Source organism: Pipistrellus kuhlii, unplaced genomic scaffold, assembly GCF_014108245.1.
Source record: "Pipistrellus kuhlii isolate mPipKuh1 unplaced genomic scaffold, mPipKuh1.p scaffold_m20_p_6, whole genome shotgun sequence".
In the NCBI taxonomy this organism is placed as follows: Eukaryota; Metazoa; Chordata; class Mammalia; order Chiroptera; family Vespertilionidae; genus Pipistrellus; species Pipistrellus kuhlii.
The window spans coordinates 54986936-55010451 of NW_023425562.1; the positions used below are offsets into that span (position 1 = coordinate 54986936).

The 23516-nt window shown below is 46.6% G+C and overlaps 2 protein-coding genes across 2 annotated transcripts; both read left to right on the top strand.

Moving 5' to 3' along the window:
- Positions 1-2885: 2885 nt before the first annotated feature.
- Positions 2886-4049, top strand: DEFB121 (defensin beta 121). The gene is made up of 2 exons (XM_036418357.2): positions 2886-2943; positions 3860-4049. Exons 1-2 carry the CDS (start codon positions 2886-2888, stop codon positions 4015-4017), a joined length of 216 nt encoding a protein of 71 aa, XP_036274250.1. The 3' UTR covers positions 4018-4049.
- A 10796-nt stretch (positions 4050-14845) lies between these two features.
- LOC118708298 (beta-defensin 119) lies at positions 14846-23118 on the top strand. The gene is made up of 2 exons (XM_036419505.1): positions 14846-14900; positions 22919-23118. The coding sequence occupies exons 1-2, from the start codon at positions 14846-14848 to the stop codon at positions 23110-23112; spliced, it is 249 nt and encodes an 82-aa protein (XP_036275398.1). The 3' UTR covers positions 23113-23118.
- The last annotated feature ends 398 nt before the right edge of the window (positions 23119-23516 follow it).

Genomic DNA, 23516 nt, shown 5'->3' on the forward strand with positions numbered 1-23516 from the left:
CCTGCATATCTGACTCCACAAATGCTGACATTTTAGTTTCCAGTGGTGATGGAACTAACAAGGTATTTCTGTCTGCTTCTACCCTTCAGTATTCTTAGAATGAACCACAGACATTTGGGACATCCTAGGATGTCTTTATTGCTGGAAAGAACCCAAGGAACAGTGAAGTACCACCTCTCTCTCTCTTCTCATTTAACAGAAATGAATTAATACTAAAAACATTTCCAGAGAAACTAAAACACCACCACCATCACCACCAACAAAAACACCATTTATGGTTACAACAGCAGCAACAACAAAATCAGATGCCTAGGAATAAAGGGAGGCCCTTGCCGGCAGCAGCGGCATTAGGCAGCCGGAGGGAAGGGAGGCCCTGGCCAGCAGCCAGCAGCCAATAGGGACCATACCTGTGCACAAATTTCATGCACTGGGCCTCTAGTAATTTACATAAAATAAAATGCACCCATTTTATGGTGTAACTTTTGGTGAGTATTGATGTCGTGTACAGAACATTTTTATCATCCTAAAAGTTCTGTTGTGCCCCATCTCAGGCAATGCCCACCTCCTCCCACCAGCCCCAGGCAACTGTGCGTATGTTTTTTGGTCACTGTCAATAGGATTTGTCTTTTCTTTGAGTTTCATAGAAATGAGCTTACTCTTTTTTTGTCTGGCTTCTCTCACCCAGTCAAATGCTTTTTAGGTTCTTCCATACCATGTGAAACAGCAGTTATTTCTTTATTGCTGAGCAATATTCTATTTGTATAGATATAATGCAATTTACTTGCTTACAAGTTGATGGACATTTAGGTTGTTTCTGCTTATGATGAATAAAGCTGCTATGAGAATTTATGAACATTTTTTGGTGTATGTCTTGGATCAATTATCTGACATTGGAATTGCTGAGTTGTATGGTAGATGCATGCTTAACTTTGTAAGAAACTGTCAGCAGGCCAGTGTGGCTCATTGTTGAGTACCAACCTATGAACCAGGAGGTCATGGTTCAATTCCAGGTCAGGGTACATGCCCAGGTTGTAGGCTCCATCCCAAGTAGGGGGTGCACAGGAGGCAAACGATTGATGATTATCCCTCATAATTGATGTTTCTATCTCTCTCCTTCTCCCTTCCTCTCTCTTACATCAATAAAAAATATATTTAAAAAAAAAAGAAACTGTCAAACTGTTTCCAAAAAATGAAGATACTATTATAGTCAGCACTGGTTTTAAACACCCATCCCATATTTACTTGTAATTATACATCTGATAAGGGTTAATTTCCAAAGTATGCAAAGAACTTATAAAATCAACAAGAAGACAAACAATCCAATTAAATAATGGGCAAAAGAGACTTTTCCAAAGAGGACATACAGATAGATGGCCAACAGATGTACGAAAAAAAAAAAAAAAAAAAAAAAAAAAGCTTAACATCATTATCACCAGAAAGATGCAAATTAAAACCACAATGAGGTATCACCTCACACCTGTCATAATGGCCACCACCAATAAACCAACAAATGACAAGTGCTGGTGAGGATGTGGGGAAAAGGAAACTCTAGCACATTGCCGGTGGAATGCAGACTGGCGCAGCCACTGTAGAGAACAGTATGGAGTTTCCTTAAAAACTTAAAAATGGAACTGCCATTTGAGTCCACTTCTAGGAACATAGCCTAAGAATTCCGAAACACCAACCAAAAGAATATACGTACCCCTATGTTCATGGTAGCATTATTTACAATAGCTAAGATCTGAAAACAGTCCAAGTGCCTATCAGTAGATTAGTGGGTAAAAAAAAACACACCTGTGGTACATTAAAAAGAAAAAAAATACACAATGGAACTCTATGCAGCTGTGATAAAGAAGGATCTCTTACCCTTTGAGACAGATGGAGGGACCTGGAGAGTATTTTGCTAAGTGAAATAAGCCAGCCAGAGAAAGACAAGTATCACATGATCTCACTTATAGGTGGAATCTAAGGAGCAAAATAAATAGATGAACAAGATAGTGCTACAGAGAACCGGAATAATCAAACAATGGCGGAGAGTTTGGAGTCACATTTTATTATGAGCAAGTCCAGAGGAAAAAGTCTCTCAAATTCTGGGCCCCAACATGGAGGAATTTTCCCTATTTATATGTCTTTACCTTCTCTGTCTCCCAAATATGAGGTGTTTTCGGCCTCCTCTGCAAGTTCTTAAAGAGCCCCTATGTGCTGGGGCCTTGAGACCTCAACCAAAGGCCTGGCCTGGTGCCAGCACTGATAATTTTGTCCTGGGAAGGTTTAATGGCCTCTCTGAAGTGGGAGTAGTCTTATTTTCCTTGTTATTTAAGCAAGCAAGCATTTAGAGAAGCCAAATAGCAGGGTTAAAATTTCAAACAGCAGTTTTTATATAAGACGGATGCTTCAATAGGACCGCAAACATGGAAGCATGAAATAGACAGACAGATCTCAGAGGGAAGGCGGGCGGGAAAAGATTAATCAAAGAGCTTATAAGCATTTATGAACACAGACAACAGGCAGGTGAAGGCCTGGGTGTGGGGATTGGGAGATGGATGGAGGGGGAGCAATAGTGGAGAATGGAGGCCATCTGTAACACTCCCAACAATAAAATAAATTCTAAAAAAATCCATTTCCCCCTTCACTCTCTAGTTGCATTATAAAACTTTTCAAAGATAAGGCTGTGTCTTCTCTTTGCTAACTTTTCTTCCATCCATCCCCCCACCCCGCCAGCCTCCTCTGGAAGTGTGGTTGATTACTTGTCTGCCCATTTAATCTTAAATGACTGTTCCCTTTCTGGTTCACTGGCCATGGCTCTGCCCTGTTCCTTGGAGCAATAAATACCAGTCTGGACTGCTGGACTTGCCAGCCCAGAAGCCTCCTGTCTTCGATCATCCATGAAGCTCATTCTTCTGGTTTTGACCGTTATCCTGACATGGGCCCAGGCCGCCAAAGGTAATCAGGCTCTCTCCCCAGGGAAGTGGCTCAGGGAACCCAGCGCCTACGCAGGGAACGCCCGGGCTCTAACAGCTTGGGCTGGGAGAAAGGCTGGGCAGGCTCCACTGAGGCCTTTGGCTGATCTTCCTCGCTAAGGGGAAGTTCGGGTTCTCTGGTACCAACGGATCTTTCTGGGGCCATTACTTGACCATCCTGAACTGCTCCCTGGCTGGCTAAAAGAGGATGAACATGACCTGGGGGTGGGGTGCGGGGAGCAGGGTACCAGGAGGAGAGAGATTAGTGCATGGAGTACAGAGAAAATGGGAGTTTTCTGAAACATTCCCTGGAGGTTTGAATTTTGATCTCTCATTGCCTCCATGGAAATGGTTCCTGAATTTCCGATGGTTTGAGGATTCTGATGCCACTCTCTTAGGCAGCCTTAATGGATCTCCTTTGGGTGGCAGGTTCCCCAGAATAATTGTTCCTAATGATCTCGGCAGCAAAAAGCCCCAGGCTGTTGCAGAGAAGGAAGTGTGACTTGCAGATGTCCACATGGTGTATTTCCAGTCCCTGTCCCTTCTCAGTAACGCGGTCAGAAAGGTACTGAAGGACAAAGGGAACGGGAGCTCATTGATACTGGGCACCTGGCTATCTTATGACATGAGAGCGATGGAACCCTGGAGAGAGGAGACCTCTTACCTGCCCCAGGGAGGTTCCAGGCCGCTGAGCGAGGAGGACTTCGAGGTTGTCACTGGGAAAAGAAAGGATGATGACCTACAATCTCCCCTAGACCTGAAAGATGCCACATGAAGGCTTCTTTCCACATATGTCCTATTTCCCTTACTCCTGTCTTCTCTGCTTTGGCCTCCGGCTTCCCCCGATCTCTGCTTTACTTCAAGACTAAGCTTGCCCCCTCTTTCCCTTTTAATTTCAGTCATGAAGTGCTGGGGTCGCAAGGGAGTTTGCAGAACCATGTGTGAAGCGGGCGAAGTATTCTACATATTGTGCAATCCTGAGGCCCAGTGCTGTGTGAATCCGAAGTACTTGCCTGTCAACACTAAATCCTCAAACTCAACTGGAAGCCTGGGGTAACCCGTGCAGCCCGGCAGCTCCAGGCCAACCTGGAGTCTAACATCGCTGCATCCCACAGTCCTATTAAACCATTCTTGGCTTACCCAGTTTGTGTCTGGCAGTTCCACCACGTGTACTTAGAAATAAATAGGAAGGAAGAAAGTTGTGTGTGTGTGTATTGCAGGGGGAGGGTGTTAAGGAAACAGGATAGACCAGTGGGTGGTAATAATCTCAGTCTTGCACATAGTTCCTAGCCTGTCAAAACCGGTTTGGCTCACCGAGCATCGGCCTGAGGACTGAAAGGTCCCAGGTTCGATTCCAGTCAAGGGCGTGTTGCGGGCACATTCCCAGTAGCGGGTGTGCAAGAGGCAGCTGATCGATGATTCTCTCCCATTGATGTTTCTAACTCTCTATCCCTCTCTCTTCCTCTCTGTAAAAAAAATCAATAAAATATATTAAAAACAAAAAACAAAACATAGCTCCTAGCCTGCTGGCCCTCACGGCCGATCCCAAGTGGTAGAAATGAGGGATGTTCATTCCATCCATCTGACGCTTGTCTTCTAGGCCAGCACAGTAGCACTTGCTGCAGTGATGGAAGTGTTCTATCTATGTCTGTGTTGTCCTGGACTTACATTGTTTGAGCCTCACTCTAGACCTGACCCTGTTATATGGTAACCACTAGCCACATGTGGCTAATGAGCACTTGACGTTTGGCTAGTATGACTGGTGAACTGAATTTTTAATTTAAATTAATTTATCTTTAAACTTACATCGCTAAATGCATATAGCTAGTGGTTATTGTATGGACAGTGTAGTTTTAGAGTCTGTAAAGCAGAGGCAGGCTATGGGGCTCGGTCTCTGGGTATTTTAGAGGCAGTCAAGGAGGCCAGAAGAATGTGGGATGAACATAAGAATCCATTCTTAGCCTGCTGTGTGTCTTTCATTATTGAATGTGATGGTTAGAATTTGTCGGAGACACCAAGGGCAGAAAAGGAATTTCTTAAAAGGATAGCCTGTAGTTCACAGAATGAACTGAAGTCTGGACAATTGGGCTTGGCAGGTCCAAGGGGGAGTGGATAGCAGGAATTACCTACCAGGAGTCCACCACCCGCACGGCCATCCTAGCCCTGGACAATAGCATCACACCTGATCTCTTGCCATTGCTAATGTGGTTTGGGTTTAATGTTTTAAAATTCAGAGTTCTTTGTGAGAGTGTCCAGTTGGCCAGGTTTGGGTCATGTGCCTGCCTGCTAGTCCCCAAGGGGCACAGAAGGAGATTTGTCTTCAGTGCTTTCTGTGCTGGGCGGTCAGTGCTCCTTTCCACGAAGACCCAGAGAATAGAGTCCCTCCCAGATGAAGGGGTTCAGATGCTGAGTGTCCATCAGAGCACAGAGAACCGCTCCCAGGGAATGCTGCCCCCACAGCCTTCCTTTAACCTGGACTGTTTTCCCTCCCCCTTGGATCTTTCTGGTTGCCAGGGGAAGGACTAGGTGAGGAGAGAGAGGTGCCCGTGACATGGCATCTGAGGAGGCACTCACTCTTAGGGGCATGCAAGTGCCTCTTGTAATGCTGCACCCTAGGCACCTCCTTTGGACCTGACCCTGCCAGTTGCACCCTGTGCTTCTCCTTTGCAGCACCCACCATAGCTTACATATAAATGGATTAAATGCTCTAATCAAATCACATAGGGCAGCTGAATGGATACGTTAACAAGACCTGTACATATGCTGTCTACAAGAGACCCATTTGAGATCAAAAGATACACCAAACTGAAAGTAAAGGGATGGAAAAAGATATTTCATGCAAATGAAGAAAAAAAAAAAAAAAGCTGGGCTAGTAATACTTATACCAGACAAAATAAGCTTCAAAACAGCCAGCCTGGCCAGCGTGGCTCAGTGGTTGAGCATCAACCTCTGAACCAGGAGGTCATGGCTCGATTCCCCATTAGGGCACATGCCTGGATTTCAGACTTGATCCCCAGTGTGGGGTATGCAGGAGGCAGCCAATCAATGATTCACTCTCATCATTGATGTTTCTATTTCTCTCTCCTCCCTTCCTTTCTGAAATCAATAAAAATATATTTAAAAATATACAAATAAATAAATAAAAAATTTAAAAGTACCTGGCCTGGGTGGGACCTCTCTGGGAACTTGGTAACTAGTTTCTGACCCCACCGAGGAGTTCAGGCTGCAGGGAGTGAGTGGCCCTTTAAAAACTTAAAAAAGCAACTGCACAGATTTCAGGGGGTGAATGCTGCTGGTCTTAGCGAACTGGCCAGGCCAGGCTGTACCCATGTGGGAGGCATTACAAAGGTGGAGGCTACAGTCTGTTCTGGTCCTGGTGGGCCCCAGGAGATATCACACAGTAACCGGGACAACTTGGCTGTCCCACCAGGCCTGCTGCTTTCCCTGTCTCCTGCCCGCTTCGCTCACCATGGCTTCTACCTACTGGCCACCTCGGTAGCTCCTGCTCCTCGCTCCCCCTTCAGGCACTTCTCTTAGCTTTGGATCATATCTCCAAGCTTAACAGAAAAATCACTGGGCAACTGCCATGTTCCAGTCATAGAATGTAGGGGAGAGAGCGGAGCAAAGGAACTGAGAACAAATACATATGCAGATATGTACTAAAATTATGCAAACACACATCATTACATGTCCACACACAACTACATGCAAGTATAAAATACTTACACATGCACATGCAAATACTCATACACAAACTACATACAAATAACACATGCACACAAAATATACATAAGACATATAAAATTTGAGCATACACAGATATGCAAAATTTACACACATACAACCAAGTACATATAAACAAAGTGCAAAACAAACATAGACCCAGGCACTCAAACATAAATGTGCTATAGCAATTAAACTATCTTTTTTATCCTAGCTAGTTTGGCTCAGAGTGTCAGCCCAACGACTGTAGGATCCCATGTTCCATTCTGGTCAAGGGCACATACCTCAGTTGCAGGCTCGATCCCAGGCCCTGGATCCTCGGCAGACAACCAATCAACATGTCTCTCTCACATCGATGTTTCTCTCTCTCTCTGTCTCTCCCCCTTTCTTCCATTCTCTAAAACCAATGGGGAAAAAATATCCTCAGATGAGGATTAACAACAAAAAACTATCTTTTTCCATTTTTCTTTATTTTAATCAAGGCCATTTCTCATTCTTTGGGCAATTTGTGCATATAAGGATTCAAAAGGGGGCTTATGAAACATCGCAAAGAGTTGTAATAAGAAAGGTCTGACATCTCCAGATGGGAATTTCTAGTTTACTGCGATGATAACATTACAGTCACTCAGTGTCAGGTGTTATTCTCAGTGATTTATGCGTATTCACTCATTGGATCCACATTAACAACCCTATGAAGTAAGCACTATTATAATACTACCTCCACAATATAGCTGAGGAAATAGGTTCAGAGTTAAAATTTCAAAACAAAGTAACACTGGCAGGAGACTAACTTTAGAATGAAGGCTTACCAACATTGTGCTATGTTGTCTCACTCGATGCTGAGTCCTGCAGACACTGAATGAGGTAGTCAAGGGCACGTGGCTCCCCAAACCCTGGACCAAACCAAACACCTGGCACCTCCATGGCCCTGCTGGGTCATGACCCCAAACTCCCTCATCCTGGGAAGCAACACTGCACACAGATCAAATCCTTGCAAACACTGAGTGAGTGACCTTAAACACAGAGAGGTTTACAGTGCTGCCCAAGTAGAATTCAAAATACAACACTCAACTCTGAAATAAAATTTTACTTATTCAAAACTAGAGGACCAGCGCATGGATTCGTGTATCAATGGGGCCCCTCGGGGTGGCCTGCGGGGATTGGGCTGAAGCTGGCAGTCCAATGCCGCCTGCCACTCCTGCCTGCTGCTCCCGCCTGCTGCAGGCTCCAGCCCGGTCAGTCAGTGCTCGCCAGCCAGCCCTGCGTCTGGCGCTGCTTTCCGGTCAGCTGAGTGACACTCCTGCTGTGGCTGTGAGAGCTCAGTGACTACCAGGGGCAGCTCCTGGATTGAGTGTCTGCCCCCTGATGGTCAGTGTGCATCACAGCAAACAGTCGACTGGTCTTTCAGTTGGTGGGTCAGTTGCTTAGGCTTTTATATATACAGACTAGAGGCCTGGTGCATGAAATTTGTGCACAGGGGTATGTATGTCCCTCATCCCAGCCTGCACCCTCTCCAATCTGGGACCCCTTGAGAGATGTCTGACTGCCCATTTAGACCTGGTCCCACCAGGCCTAAACGGGCAGTCAGACATCCCTCTCACAATCCAGGACTGCTGGCTCCCAACTGCCTGCCTGCCTGCCTAATTGCCCCTAACTGCTTCTGCCTGCCAGTCTGATCACCCCCTAACCACTCCCCTGCCAGCCTGATTGACGCCTAACTGCTCCCCTGCTGGCCTTGTCCCTCCCAATTGCCCTCCCCTGCAGGCCTGATTGCCCACACCTGCTGGCCATCTTGTGGAGGCCATCTTGTGTCCATTTTGTGTGAGGGCGTGAAGGTCAATTTGCATATTACTTCTTTATTATACAGGATGATAAAAGCATTCTTTTTTTTTTTCTTTTTTTTTTTTTAACAAAGTATTCTTGTAGGCTAAAATTAAAGTGGGTTCTTGGAGATTTTCTGACTTTATTTTTGACCCATACCCTGCTGGGGTCCTGAGCACACATTCAGTTTTCTTATTGGGCCCTCCAGTCCTGATCACAGATTTCCACCTCTCAGCTCTGCGTTTATGGGTGATTCTCTTGTGTCACCCAGAATGGCTTTCCTAGACTGTCCATTTTCTCCAAGCCCCATCCCTTCACCCAACAAAGGAACTTAGCTCCACTTTCAATGAGACAATAGAGGTTCAACCCACTCAAGGTTCCCATTCCCTTCTTTGACCCTTCAAAACAAAAGTGAATTGAGGGGAGGATCCAAGATGGCTGCGCCCAGGTGAACACCTAGCCGCAGCCGCACACAACAATTTCAATAAAATACAACTAAAATATAAAACGGACATTGCCCAGAACTACAGGAAGGTTGACTGACTGGAAATTCTACAGTGAGAAGCAAGGAGAAAACCAGAAGGAGGCGCGGAGGAGCTGGAAAAGCCCAAGGTACGGAGACGCGGAGCGCGGAGAGGATGGAGCCGGAGAGGAGGGAGGCCGAGTGCCTGGCGGGCATTCCCTAGTGGGAAGGAGATAAAACTCCGACTGTGCTGGGCCCCCGACTGCTCTGAACCCCAGTTTTAGGCCAGACCCTGGGGACTCAGGCTCAGCCATAGGGAGCTGGGCTGTAAGGCGGAACCCCGGGGAGAGGCGAAAGGAGGTCCCGGAGGCGCTCACACTGTGCGCAGAGAAGGGACGGTCGGCTGTGCCGTGGGATTGCCCTGACGGGAAGGAGACTGGGGCTCCAGACTGCTCTGAACGCCACCTCCAACTCCACTTCCAACTGAACTGAACCCCAATACCGGGCTCATTGTGGGAGAGCATAGACTGTATGGCAGCAGGTGAAAATCGAGGGCACCTTTCTCTCAGAGGCGCTGGCAGCGAGCACTGAAGGACCCGCATGGGGCGGGGCTGACGGAAGCCAAAGCTGCAGGCTCCACCCTGAAACCCCATCCCATCTGTAACTGCGAAATGCGACAACAAAATAGATCACAAACGAAAGAAATGGAGGACAAAAAGCGTCTGGATATAGAGTTCAAATCTACGCTTATAAGGTTTTTCAAGAATTTCCTAGAAAAGATGGATAAGACCTATGAGGACATGAAAAGAGATCAACTAGAATTAACAAGGAGTCAACAAGAAATAAAGAATATATTGTCTGAAATAAAAAATATTTTACAGAGTCCTAAAAACAGAAGGGAAGATCACAAGAATCAAGTCAAAGATTTGGAACATAAAGAGCCAGAAGACACTCCTCCACAGAAGCTAGAAGGCAAGAGAATCCAGAAAATTGAAGATAATGTAAGAAACCTCTGGGACAACTTCAAGCGAACCAACATCAGAATTATGGGGGTCCCAGAAGATGAGAGAGAGCAAGATATCGAAAACATACTGAAAGAAATAGTGACAGAAAACTTCCCCCACCTGGTCAGAGAATTAGACTTGCAAGTCCAGGAAGTGCACAGAACTCCAAACAAAAGGAATCCAAAGAGGACCACACCGAGACACATCATTATTAAAATTCCAAGAGCAAAAGACAAAGAGAGAATATTAAAAGAAGCAAGAGCAAAGAAGGTAGTAACCTATAAAGGAGCACCTATATGATTGTCAGCTGATTTCTCAACAGAAACCATGCAGGCCAGAAGGGAATGGCAAGAAATATTCAAGGTGATGAATAGTAAGAACCTACAGCCAAAAATAATCTACCCTGCAAAGCTATCACTCAGAATCGAAGGCCAGATAAAGAGCTTCACTAATAAAAAAAAGCTAAAGGAGTTCATCACCACCAAACCAGAATTATATGAATTGCTGAAGGGGGTTCTTTCAGAAGAGAAAGTAAACAAAGATAAAAATTATGAACAACAAATACGTAACTATCAACAAGTGAATCTAAAAAACAAGGAAATTTAAAAAATCTGATGAACAATATTAACTGTTGAATATCATAGAATCAGAGGTATGGAAGGGGAGTGAACTGACGATTCTTGGGGAAAAGGGGAGAGGGGGTCGTGGGAAGAGACTGAACATAAACTGTGCACCTATGGATGAGGACAATGGGGAGAGGGGAAAGGGCAGAGGGTGGGGTGGGAACCTGGTGGAGGAGAGCAATGGTGGGGGGGGGGGGGGAAAGGAACATTTGTAATAATATGAACGATAAAAACTTATTAAAAAAAAAAAAAAGTGAATCGAGCACTATCTACCCAGCACTGTGCTAAACACAGGATAGGCATTTTATTATCAATTAAATGTCCTATAAAATCATGAGCCCTGGCTAGTATGGTTCAGCTTTTTGAGCACCATCCCCTGCACCAAAAGGTCACTAGCTTGACTTGTGGTCAGGACACATTCCTGGATTGCAGGCTTGATTCCCAGTAGATTTCTCTCTTACATCAATGTTTCTCTCCCTCTCCCTTCTTCTCTCTTCAAAAAATTCCCCAAACAAAAAAAAATTAATAAAAAACATATTAAAAAAAAAAGAAAGCATGAGGCAGACATTAGTATTATCTCCCCAAATTAAACAATTTGCCCATAGTCACTGTATTAATTACAATTTTTAGCAAGGAAACCCTCTGGCTATCTGCCCGCTCAGGGGTTGCATAATCAGGCTTTAAAAACAGGCAGGGAGGTGGGTAGGTAGAACCAGAATGAAAAATCACCCTAAGACCCAGTTCAGGGAACATACAGTTGCCACCAAACCCCATTGGTTGGGACCCTGAGTTCCACTTCCACTTGCTCTGCCTCCTTGCTGCCTCGGACCCTGGATATCACGGTGGGCTCTTTTGCTGAAATAAATCCTCCAGTGTTCCTGTTTCTTGGAATTATGAGCATCTGATTAAAAAAAACAACAACACACAGAATGGGGGCATCTGATTGGCTGAGCCTCTGCCATGTGCTCACATCCTCCCTGCAAGAGAGGCAGGAAAACAAGTACTTGAACTTTAAGAGTTGGCACTGCCCCTCCTCAGACTGTGATGGTGAGGGGACTTCTCCCAAATGGGAAGGTGGATACCGATGGTAGACGACAAAACAAAACAGATACATATTTATAGCAGCCACACAGGTAGCAGAGGCAGGATTTGAATTCAGATCCGTTTGACATAAAAGTTTGAGGTTGTAAGATCAGTGCTATGCAGTCCTTCTATAAAACCCCCACCCTCTTACAAGAGAGCTCTCTCTACTGAAGTCCAGTGTTTGCATTTAATTTGTTTAATCCACTCCCTTCTGTTTCCGTTGAATTTTCTCTATCAGCAAACCCCTCTCTCTTCTATGTGTTCATTATCTCTGTTTATACAGTGTATTTCTCCTCAGCTTAAACAATGTTACATCTCCCACATCTTTACAAACACATTCCTCAGAATCTTCTTCTTGGTCTGGGCCCAGAGTCCTGGGTTTGAATCTTGACCCTCTCAGTGACCCTGGCTCAGTCATTTCACCTCTCTGAGCCACAGTTTCCTCCTTAGTCAGACACATTTCCTTGAGAGAATTAACCCCAGACAATGCTCAACACATAGCCGATGGTATTATCATAAACATCAGTTCCATCATGGCTGGGGTGGGATGAGTAGTGACTGCAGATTGGTATGGGAAGATATTTTTTGGGTGATGAAAATGTTCTAAGATTTGCCCTAACCGGTTTGGCTCAGTGGATAGAGCATTGGCCTGTGGACTGAAAGGTCCCAGGTTCGATTCTAGTCAAGGGCATGTACCTTGGTTGCGGTTACATCCCCAGTAGGGCATGTGCAAGAGGCAGCTGATCAGTGTTTTTCTTTCATCGATGTTTCTAACTATCTCTCTCCTTTCCTATCTGCAAAAAATCAATAAAATATATTTTTTAAAAAAGAAAAAAAGAAAAAGAAAGTGTTCTAAGATTGGACTGTAGTGATGGTAATGAAACTATAAACTTACAAAAAGCCATTGCATTGTACACTTAAGGAGTGGATTTTATAGCACGTAACTTCAACAGCACTGTTATAAAATAATGAAGGTACAAACCAGAGTGACTCTGACTTCCCCTGACCTTCTCTCTGTAGACCCTCCTCAAGTTTTTCTAGGCAAGAATTCCTAGAGACTTCTTTCAGACTGGCTTCCTCATGGATCTGGGACCCCAGCTGGCCCAAGTCTGAAGAAACAGCAGGAGACTGGGTGGTGAGCGGAAGCACCGTAACTGGGAGGCAGTCGACCTGGGTTCAAATCCTGGATTCCTCAAATGGTCACCTGGGCAAAACATTAGCTCTTCTGAACTTTAGTTTTCAAATCAGCTCAACGGGGGAAAACTCTTTCTGGTGACTGTGAGACAGAGAGGAGATTACACCTGTGAAATCCTTCTCACCAAACTAGCAGAGAGTCAGCTCTCTCTAGCTGGTTACTGTGGTTGGGAGGGATCTCCTCTGAGGGTTCCAGCTTTTAGTGATGGTTTTCTTCTCACACCCTCTATGTGTACGCTCTCTCGGCTACAATGCAGGCCTTGTAATTTCTCCTAAGAGAAATTACAATCTCCCTCACTCTGGTAATTGTCTTCAGCATCACCTGTCAGAGTGATTTTTCTGGGTAAAAAAACATCTGCCCCTGCTGGTGTGGCTCAGTTGGTTGAGTGTCGTCCTGTGCATCGAAAGGTCACCAGTTAGATTCCTGGTCAGGGCACAAACTCAGGTGGCAGGTCTGTTTCCCTCCCATGATGATTGGTGTCTGCCTCATCTGCCTCCAAGTCTCCCCTTCTGCTACCAACATTCACAGCTACAGCTATTTACTGATCTTCCTCTGTGGAAGTCTGCTTTCTGTTCTCCGTTCTTCTCCCAGCAGTTTGCCGACCACGGCTCCAGGCGGACTGGGGCTGCCTCCCTGTTAGAACACTCCTCATAGCTAACGCAGTGCCTGTTATTTATTCGGCCTACACATACGTATTAAGGACCTGCCATGTCCCAGGTGTGTCAGAGATGTCTAGCTGCTCTTCAGCAACTGTCCCCCCCTTCTTAGGGAGGTAACCCCTGAATTTAAGGAGCCGGCTGCCAGAATAAAGAAAAGGTTTCCAGCCCACCTTGCAGCCGGGTGTGGCCAACTGCGTGAGCCAGGCCAATGGCCTGGAGTGAAAATGACTGATGTGTGGCGATTCCCATTGGGGCCCTAGGGGGGGAGGTGAAGGGGGAAGGAGGTAAAAGGGTGTGTGTGTGGGGAAGGTGTGCACTCTGTCCTCCCCCTGACGGCTGTCCTCCTCCTTTGCCCGCCCCTGATGGCTGCCATGGGGACCTGACGGTGGGAATGGAGCAGCCCTCCTGGCTCACCCGGGGAGCCGCCTGTGAGGCGGGCAGAGCACCCAGCCAGGAGGGATCTCGCTCCTGTGACGCTGCTACACGTAACTGCTTGCCCAGACTTTTACATGAGAAAGAAGCCAGTGTCTGCCTTTTGGAATCCTTGTTTGGGGAAAACAGATATTGGTTGAAACAGTTGAATTAACATCTCAATTATACTCTAGTTACACTTACTAATACCAGCTGATGCGACAGGCACTGGCATCCCAAGGTAAATTTCTGACATTCTTATGGAAGAGTCGAAGACTAAACATGTAAAAACAAAACCAAACCGAAATGAATAAGTCTTTGAAGGTCATGAAACAAGCTGCTGTGCTGCAGAGCGGCTGCAGGGGGGAGCGCAGGAAAGCCTCTCCAAGGAGGTGTGTGTGAGACTGAAAGCTGAGCACAAGCCAGCCTTGGGGTCCGCAGGGCAACGCTGCAGGAAGAACAAGCCCCGCCAAGGTTCAGAAAGGATACATGTGCGTGTCTTTTTGTTAGAACGCAGACACCGTGTCCACGATAAAGTAGCTAACTAATTTGAAAAGGAAGCTGAGAATGATTTTGTTCTTTACTGTAGATGCTTCTTGATATGTATTTACACATTAATTACATAATCCCCTGGTGGGCCTCATAAAGCCCCCTTCCTTGCCGGAGGAAAAGCCACTGGGGCCTGGGCGCTGGCCAGCCCCCCACGCGCTCGCCCTGTGCTTTGCTGCCGCCACATCTGCTACACACTGTCCTCTGGCCTGGCTGACCGCCCATCAATCTCCTCCCGCCGCACTCCGCTGCCCCCGGCGCCGCCCTTAAAAACCAGGCTCATCCCGGCGGCCCACCGAGCACTCGTTCCATCCCGGCCCCACAGCCGCCTCCTTCTCCCGTGACCTGCCAGTCATGAGGGCTCTACTCCTGCTTGTCATCCTCCTGGCCATCCAGCCGGAGGTATCAGGTAGCGTGGGGCTCTCTCAAGAATCCGGGCCGTGAACTTCTCCGCCTCCCCTTCCTCCTCACTGCGGGCAGCATCCTCAGCCCTCCCTCATTTCACAAGGCTTTGGGGGGGGTCTTCCCATAATCATCTCCTGTCTACACCTCTCCCTGATGCTTTTTCTCTTTCTTTCTTTCTTTCTTTCTTTCTTTCTTTCTTTCTTTCTTTCTTTCTTTCTTTCTTTCTTTCTTTCTTTCTTTCTTTCTTTCTTCCTTCCTTCCTTCCTTCCTTCCTTCCTTCCTTCCTTCCTTCCTTCCTTCCTTCCTTCCTTCCTTCCTTTCTTTCTTTCTGGTGGTGGGGAGATGTTTGGAGCATCTGACACTTAAGGGCAGGATAGTGTGCGGGTGGGATCTTGGGAGCGGGCTCAGGAGCGAAGGGTTGGGTGTAGGTCCAGCCTGTCGAACTCAAAGGCTAACTTGGGCTGAAGAAATGAGGCACATAGTCGGCAGGCTGTGAGTTTGACATGCTTGGTGCAGGTTGAGGACTTTTGGGGGGAGTTGGGAGATTTGATTGAAGGCTGGGGGTGGAGTTGAGATGGGGGAGAAAGACCTTAGGGTTGGAGTGAGAGAGGGAAGATTCAGATGAGCCAGAGGTGAAGAATTGGGCTTCTAGATGTTTGGGGTGGGCTGGAGAGGGGAGGGGACTTGGGGTGTGCGGGGCTGGTGTTGGGAGTTAGATGGGGGTGGGGGTGGGGTTAGGCTGAAACTGAGAGTTGGTACTGGATGGTGCAAGAAGTTTATTAGAGGTTCAGCTTGGTGAGGGATTACTGCTCAGAACTGAGGCTGGTGACGTGATTAGATTTGGGTTTGGCTTGTTAGTTGGGGATCAAGGGGCATTGAGCTGGGTAAGTCTGAGAGTTCTAATTAAGATTGGGCTGGGTTTTAAGTTTGAAATGGGTGAATATGGGGTCAAGGAGAATTGCAGATTGGGTTGTAGCTGGAGCTGGGGCTTCTTGGGCTTCTGTTAGATAGGGCTAGACTGACTATTGATAAAGAGCCAGATCTATTGAAATGTAATTGGGTCCCTTCACCCCCTAATATTATAGGTTTTGTCTTTTTTTGTGTGTGTGTGTGTGCGTGTGTGTGTGTCCTTTTTCCATCACCCCCAAGCCCCATTAGTGCCATTGGCAGCAATTGATCCCAAAATTAGGAGGAGGAGGAGGTTGGGGGATAGGAAGAGAGAAGGGTAGGATGTCTAAAAAAGGCTTTTGAAAAAATCCCTTGTCATTCCCAATTTTGGAACACGTGTCTCGGTTCTGTCCCCCTTTAAGGTCTCTTCTCCTTTCCCGGGGCCGGCTCCCGCATTACTGACTCAGCCCTCTTCCTCCCTGCCCCCTGTCCTTCTATGCTTCTGCTGTCTCTCCCTTTGAAGGATACTAACATGGTTGTTCCTAGAGAAAGTGGCAGACTGTTGGATGAATGGAAAATGCCGGTTGCTGTGTGAAGATGGCGAAGAGCATGTCCTACGCTGCTCAAATCGTAAGCGGTGCTGTATCCTCAGTCGTTACCTAACAATGAATCCGGTAACGATTGATGGACCGTACCCCTGGACCACTCTGGCGCCAATCAGAAAACCCAAAAAACCTAAGTCCAGACTCGGACACTGAATTGGAAGAGAAATAGGAATTGTGGGTTGAAATGACTTTGCTTTTAGTTGGTTAGTTCCCACATTCCATTAAAACTCGCAAAGCTGTTTCTTGTGCCTGTCAATCGTGAGAAACAGTGCTCCAGAGGGACTGAGGGTGAGGAGATGGCACGGGAGAAATCTATGGTGGCAGGGAGACACCCCCGAGGCTGGGCCACAGTGATGGAGGGAGGGATGATTGCAGCTTTGAAGACGGTTCCTCATCTTCCGGCTGCAGGAAGGGGTGTCGGGTCAGGAAGGGACTGAGCAGCACACGCGGAAAACTGAGATTTAAAGACACAGCAGACACCTGGAGCGTGGGAGAATCCTTGGGCTGGGAGAGTTGGTCTGTTCTGGGGGTGAATGGACTGGGGGAACAGGGACCGAAGAGAGCCAAATCCTTGGATTTCTGGGTAAGTTGACTGAGATGCCCTTGGATGCTCAGGAGCCCACAGCCCCAAGGATCCGAAAGTTTCTAAGAACTAAGAAGTGGCAAAGTACACAAGTCTACCGATTCATAAGTAAATGATACATTTCCTGCACCTCTCCGAATGCTGGCTCCCTGCCTGTAACATTGGGGTGATGGGTGCTGACTCAGGGTGGGGTAAGAATGAAGTGAGAAAAGGTAAAGCACAGGGCCCTGCACACAGCATGTTGCCAGTAAATGCTAGTTGTTGCTGCTGTTCACTGATTTAAGGCATTGAAGGAATGAGTATGTGTGTGTGTCTTCCAATGGTGTTCCATTCTGAGGGACAGAAAAGCCTGTTTCATCTGAATGAAGAGAAAGCTCGCCCACGGGGAACATTCAAGAATTCTGACTGGGGCGGAAACCGGTTTGGCTCAGTGGTAGAGCGTCGGTCTGCAGACTGAAAGGTCCAAGGTTCGATTCCGGTCAAGGGCATCTACATTGGTTGTGGGCACATCCCCGGTAGGGGGTGTGCAAGAGACAGCTGGTCGATGATTCTCTCTCATCGACGTTTCTAGCTCTCTATCCCTCTCCCTTCCTCTCTATAAAAAATCAATAAAAATAAAAAAAAAGAATTCTGACTGGGAATAGAGAAGATTCTAGAGGTGTCTTCCACGTATTGTTATCCTAAACCCCGGTCTCTAGGCTTCTTTTATCTAACAAGAGAACAAGCAGCGCGGTGTTCTGAGCAGCGAGCTCAGAGGACGGAGTGTTCCGTGAACATGGTGCATGACCGAGAGACAGAGGAGTTCACTCTGACCCACAGAGATCATTTCCTCCCAATTCAGTATTTCCACCCCCAGACTCTGGAGAGAGAGACCCCCCCTTCTCTAATCCTGATCTTCCTCTAGGCTTCCTCTGGCTAGGTCCCTTCCCATGGGCTGAGGGGTTCATGGGGGGCAAGAGAGAGATATCTGCCTAGGAACTGTGGAGGCCCCATGCCTCTACCCAGCTTCCTAGACTGTGATTTGAGTAGGTGGGACCTGCCATTTCCTGCCCAAAGAACCCCCTTGCCTGCTTTCAGGGACTGCATGGGCCTTTTCTAGGTCCACCCTGGAGAGTGGGGCTCACTCTGGATCCTTAGGCAGGAAGAGTGTGGCAGATCTTGGATGTTCAGGCTTTGGTGTCCATGTCTGTGCATGTGAGAATCCTTGCATTGTGGGGCAGAGCTGGGGGTGGACAAGGAGAGAGGTGGGATGGATGAGGAGAGAGGAGGGATGGACGAGGAGAGAGTAGGGATGGATGGAGAGAGAGGAGGGATGGATGGGATAGAGGAGGGATGGATGGGGAGAGAGGAGGAATGGATGGGGAGAGAGGAGGGATGGATGGGATAGAGGAGGGATGGATGGGGAGAGAGGAAGGATGGGAGGGATAGAGGAGGGATGAATGGGGAGAGAGGAGGGATGGAAGAGGCGAGAGTTGAGATGGATGGGGAGAGAGACTGGATGGACAAGGAGAGAAGCGGGCCGTGGGCTGAGCCAGCTCCTTCATGCTTCCTTTTCCTGCGTGGAACTCTGAAGAATCCAAGGACTGTCAATTCAGATCTGACCTTTCAGGCGATCACGAAGGGATAGTTCATAAAGGGCAATAGGATATATTTCATTTATTCTGTTTGTTAACTAGATTCATAACTTACATATTCAGACATACTGGTGTAATTTATGAGCTTTCATTTGCATTTGCCTCAGGACCCACCTGTGTTATGCTTATATACTGGGGAAATCCTTGGACTCTCCTCGGATTTCCCAGTGTGGGAAATCTATGTGTTTTGAGAGCAAACTAACTGATGAGTAAGAACCAACTTGAACAAGGCCCATGAGCTGCCCTGCAGCCTTCTTAACACTGCCAGCCAGCCAGAGCCAAACACACCAGGCAGTGGCCCTCTTCTGGATCCCACCACCTAGAAAAGATCCCTCCCTGATTCATGCCCGGTGCCTTAGCCAGGGTAGCTGGGACCTGCCATTTCCTACCCAAAGAACCCCATGCCTCTCCCAGGGACTGTGTGGCCCTTTCCTTAGATCCACGCCTGGAGGTGGGGCTCACTGTGTGTGCATCCTTAGGCAGGAGGGCCACAAAAGATGAAGATAGAACAGGGATTCAAAGTGAGCTCTGGTTGGCTTCACAACGTGTCGCTGTTAAGAAGGTGTGGTTCATATCACGTGATTGTGTAATTACTTCAGGCACTGCCCCCTTCCCACCAATCCCCCAAACACACACATACCAGGCACCTTATTTATGACCACACGCCTGAGGTCAAGCCCCGTGCTCAGCACAGACGCCACTTAGTGAGTGTTTCCTGAGTGAATGAACGACGAGTGCGTATCTGAAACCGTAAGTGGGTTGGGAGGTGGGTAAATCAGCACAGCGCCTTCTCCAGATTGCTGAACCCTTCTAGATGCCAGATCAAGACCACCGGCATTACAGGAAGGCAGGTGTTAGGAGCTGTGAAGCTCTGACAAAAGCTGGGCTTAGGCTGGGCATCTTTGAAACCCCTGTCTGCGGGTACCATGGCCTTTCTCCAGGGGGAAGGTTTGAAACAGGTTTGTCTGCCTGCTCTGCCGCCTCAAGTGTGCACTTCTCTTGGATGCAAATCTCACACTGTCCTTTCCAGGGAAGATAGGAAAGGACCTCATGTCTGGGATGAGACAGAAGGGGTGTGTCTTTTACTTTAATAGTGCTTCCTTATAGGCTAGGCTGAGTGGTGTGAAGGTGGGTAGAAACATTGGCAGTGAGTGGCAAACCCCTCTGGGGAAGGAGGTTGACCTGACAGTCATAAAAGTATTGTGAGCCCAAAGCAGGGTAGATTGGCACCTGCCCTGGACCTTTCCTTCGACTTATACATGGGGCTGCTGAGATAGCTGAACATCAATCCAGCCTCTGTTCTGTGCACCAGTACCTATAATCTAAGTTGCGATTGATACTAGATGAAGAATTCATCTTTTTTTGGGATTAACCCTCACCTGAGGATATTTTTCCATTGATTCTTAGGGAGAGTGGAAGAGAGAGGGAAAGACAGAGAGAAACATCGATGTGAGAGAAACATTGATTGGTTGCCTCCTGCACAAGCCCTCCCTGGGGAGGATGTATATGCCCTTGACTGGAATTGAAACTGGGACCTTTTAATCTGCAGGCCAACCCTATCCACTGAGCCAAACCAGCTAGGGCTCATGTTTGATTCTTGTCCGAGGTCCATAGGACATGAGAATAGCTAAAACAAATTCAAAAAAGAAGAATAAAGTTGGAGGAATTATGTTAACAGATTTCAAGACTTAGGTAGCTAAAGTAATCAAGATACTGATATTGGTGGAGAGATAGACAGAAAGATCAATAGAACAGAATAGAAAACCCCGAAACAGGCCCACACAAGTACCAACCACTGATTTTTTACAAGTGGGCAAAGCAATTTAATGCAAGAAAGATATCCTTTTCGACAGACGTTGCCTGAGCAATTGGAATTTGTAGGCAAAACAACAAAAACCCTAAACACAGACACACACACACAAAACAAAATACACAAACACCCTAATCTAAATCTCAAAACTTATACAAAAAATTAAATCAAAATGGGTCACAGATTTAAATTTAAATGTAAAAGTATAAAACTTCTACAAAAAAACTTTCAGATGTAGGTGAAAAGCACAATCTATAAAAGAAAAAGAATCAATGAATTGGACTTGGTCAAAAGTTAAAACTTTACTCTGGGAAAGGCCCTGTGAAAAAGATAAAGAGACAAGTTACAGATGGGGAGAAATATTGACAAATCACATATTTGACAAAGGACTAGATGATATAGGCCACTCCCACAGCTCAACAGGAAAAACCAAACAGCCCAATTAGAAGTCTTAAAAAGATATTTAATTGAAGAAGATATACAGATGGCAGGCAAATAAGCACGTGAAAAGATAGATGTTCGACATCATTAGCAATTAGAGAAATGCAAATTAAGGCCACAATGAGATTCCATTACATACTTATTAGAATAGCTGAGATTGAAAATAGTGGCAACAGTAAATGTTGGCAAGGGTGTAGAGAAATTGGATCTTTTATACATTGCTGGTGAGAATGTTAAATGATACAACCACTATGGAAAATAGATTGGCACACAGTTTCTTTAAAAAAAACACAAAAATATACTCACCATACTACTCACCAAATGTACTCTTGGGCATTTATTCAATAAATGAAAATGTAGTTTAAAAAATGTTCATAGTAGCTTTATTTAATTTTGAAGGATTCCTTTTTAAAAAAATACTTTTTTTTTTCAGACTGGTGTTAGGTTCACAGCAAAATTGATAAGGCACAGAGATTTCTCCTATACTCCCTGCTCCTACTCAGTCACAGCCTCTCCTGTTCTCAACATACTAGAGGCCCAGTGCACGAATTTGTGCACAGGTGGGGTCCAGTCGGCCTGACCCCAACTGGGGCAGATTAGGGCTGGGCCTGTTGGGAGGAGGAGATGGTAGGAAATTGGCAGGCCACCCAGCCCCTGATCAGGAACTATCAGGGCCGGCTGGCTGGGAGGAGGAGCTGTGGGCAATCAGCTGGTGGGCCTTGCCCCTGATTAGGGTTGAGGGTGTTGATTGGGGGCAGGGCTGGCAATGGGGAGAAACTGTGGGTGGTGGGCCAGCTGGACCTGCCTTTGAATGAGGTGGGGAGTGCCGACTGGGGGCCAGCAGCCTGGGAGAGGGCCGTGGGTGGTTGATCAGCCAGCTCTGCCCCTGATCAGGATGGAGAGGCCAATCAGGAGTGGGGCCAAGAGGGGGGAGGTGCTGCAGGGGCAGGGCCATGGGGGGTGGGCGGGTAGGGGGTGGGGCTGGCTGGGAGGAAGGCAGAGGGTGTGTGTGTGGTGGGGGGGTGTTTGGCTGGCCAACCCTACCCTTGATAGGGGTGAGAGAGTTTGATCAGGGGCAGGCCTGCCTGGGGGAAAGGCTGTGGGAGGTTGGCTGGCTGGCCACAGTAGGCATCATAGCAATTGGTAACTGCTTATTATGGCGTTAAGGTTGCTGGCTTTTTACATATATAGATCCCACCAGAATGTACAATTGTTACGATTGATGAACTTATATCAATACATCATAATCACCCAAAGCCCATAGTTTACATTATGGCTCACTTCTGGTGTTGTACATTCTATGGATTCAGACAAATGTATAATGACACGAATCCATCATTATAGTATCATAGAGAGTATTTTCACTGCCACCCAATCCTCTGTGCTCTACCTATTTATCTCTACCCCACCCCAACCCATGACAACTACTCTTTTAATTGTCTCCATAATTTTGCCTTTTCTAGAATATCATGTAGTTGAAATCATACATTATGCAGCCTTCTCAGATTGATTTCTTTCACTTAGTAATATACATTTAAGCTTTCTTTATGCCTTTTCATGATTTGATAGCTCATTTCTTTTTAGTGCTAAATAATATTCCATTATCTGGAAGTACTGGATTTTATTTATTCACCCACTGAAGGGCATCCTGGTTGCCTCCAAACTTGGGGTTTATGAATAAAACGACTATGAACTCCTGGGTGCAGATGTTTGCATGGACATTAGCTTTCAAGTTCTTTGGGCAAATACCAAGAAATACAATTGGCTAGTTCGTATGGCACGAGTATGTTCAGTTTTCCAAGAAACCACCAAACTATCTCCCAGAGTGCCTGCACCACTCTTCATTCCCACCAGCAAAGTGTGAGCGTTCCCGGTGCTCCACCTTCTTGCCAGGATTTCGTGTTTTCCGTGTTTCAGGTTTGGTCCTTCTGATAATGCTATCTCGCTATTGTGTTAGCCCTTTGGGTATTGACTGTTCTCCCTGGCTCACTGTCTCTATGTTACTGCTAAGTGGAAATTAACTGATTGTTTTTGTTTGTTGTTGTTGTTGTTTTTGATCAGGTAGACAACACGTCCTCCATTGCATGGGTAACATGGGAATCTGCAGATCATCTTGCAAAAAGACTGAACAGCCCTACCTCTATTGTAGAAATTATAAAACATGCTGCCTCCAGTCCTACATGAAGATAAACGTTATTAGCAAAGAGGACAGACATGAACAGAACAAAGTGGCCCGCTGGCCAAAAATACCCTGAGCGCCAGTGATCTTCCTCCTCTGCCTGCTGTCATTACCTCTCATTAAAAGTCATGCGCCTGGTAGCCTAGTCTTTCATTTATTGCAAATCACGGGGAGATCGGGTTTTGCATGACAAGGTATCTGCCCCCTTCTGGATCCAGTCCTGTGAGAGAGAAGACTAAAAAAACAGCGACAAGAAACGAAAACATCTCGATAAGTCAGTGAAGATAGGGAGAGAATGTACTCCAATTCATCGAGGGAAGGTTGAGGGTTTAGGCAGAACTATGACCTGATTTGTGCTATGTTGGTTTCAGAGGGAAACCAGAACTGGTGAGATACAGCCATAGAACAGTGGGTGAAGGTCTTGTAGACAAATCTGTTTTAGCCAATGGGAGAACTTCCTAACCAGCTGCTCACATGTAA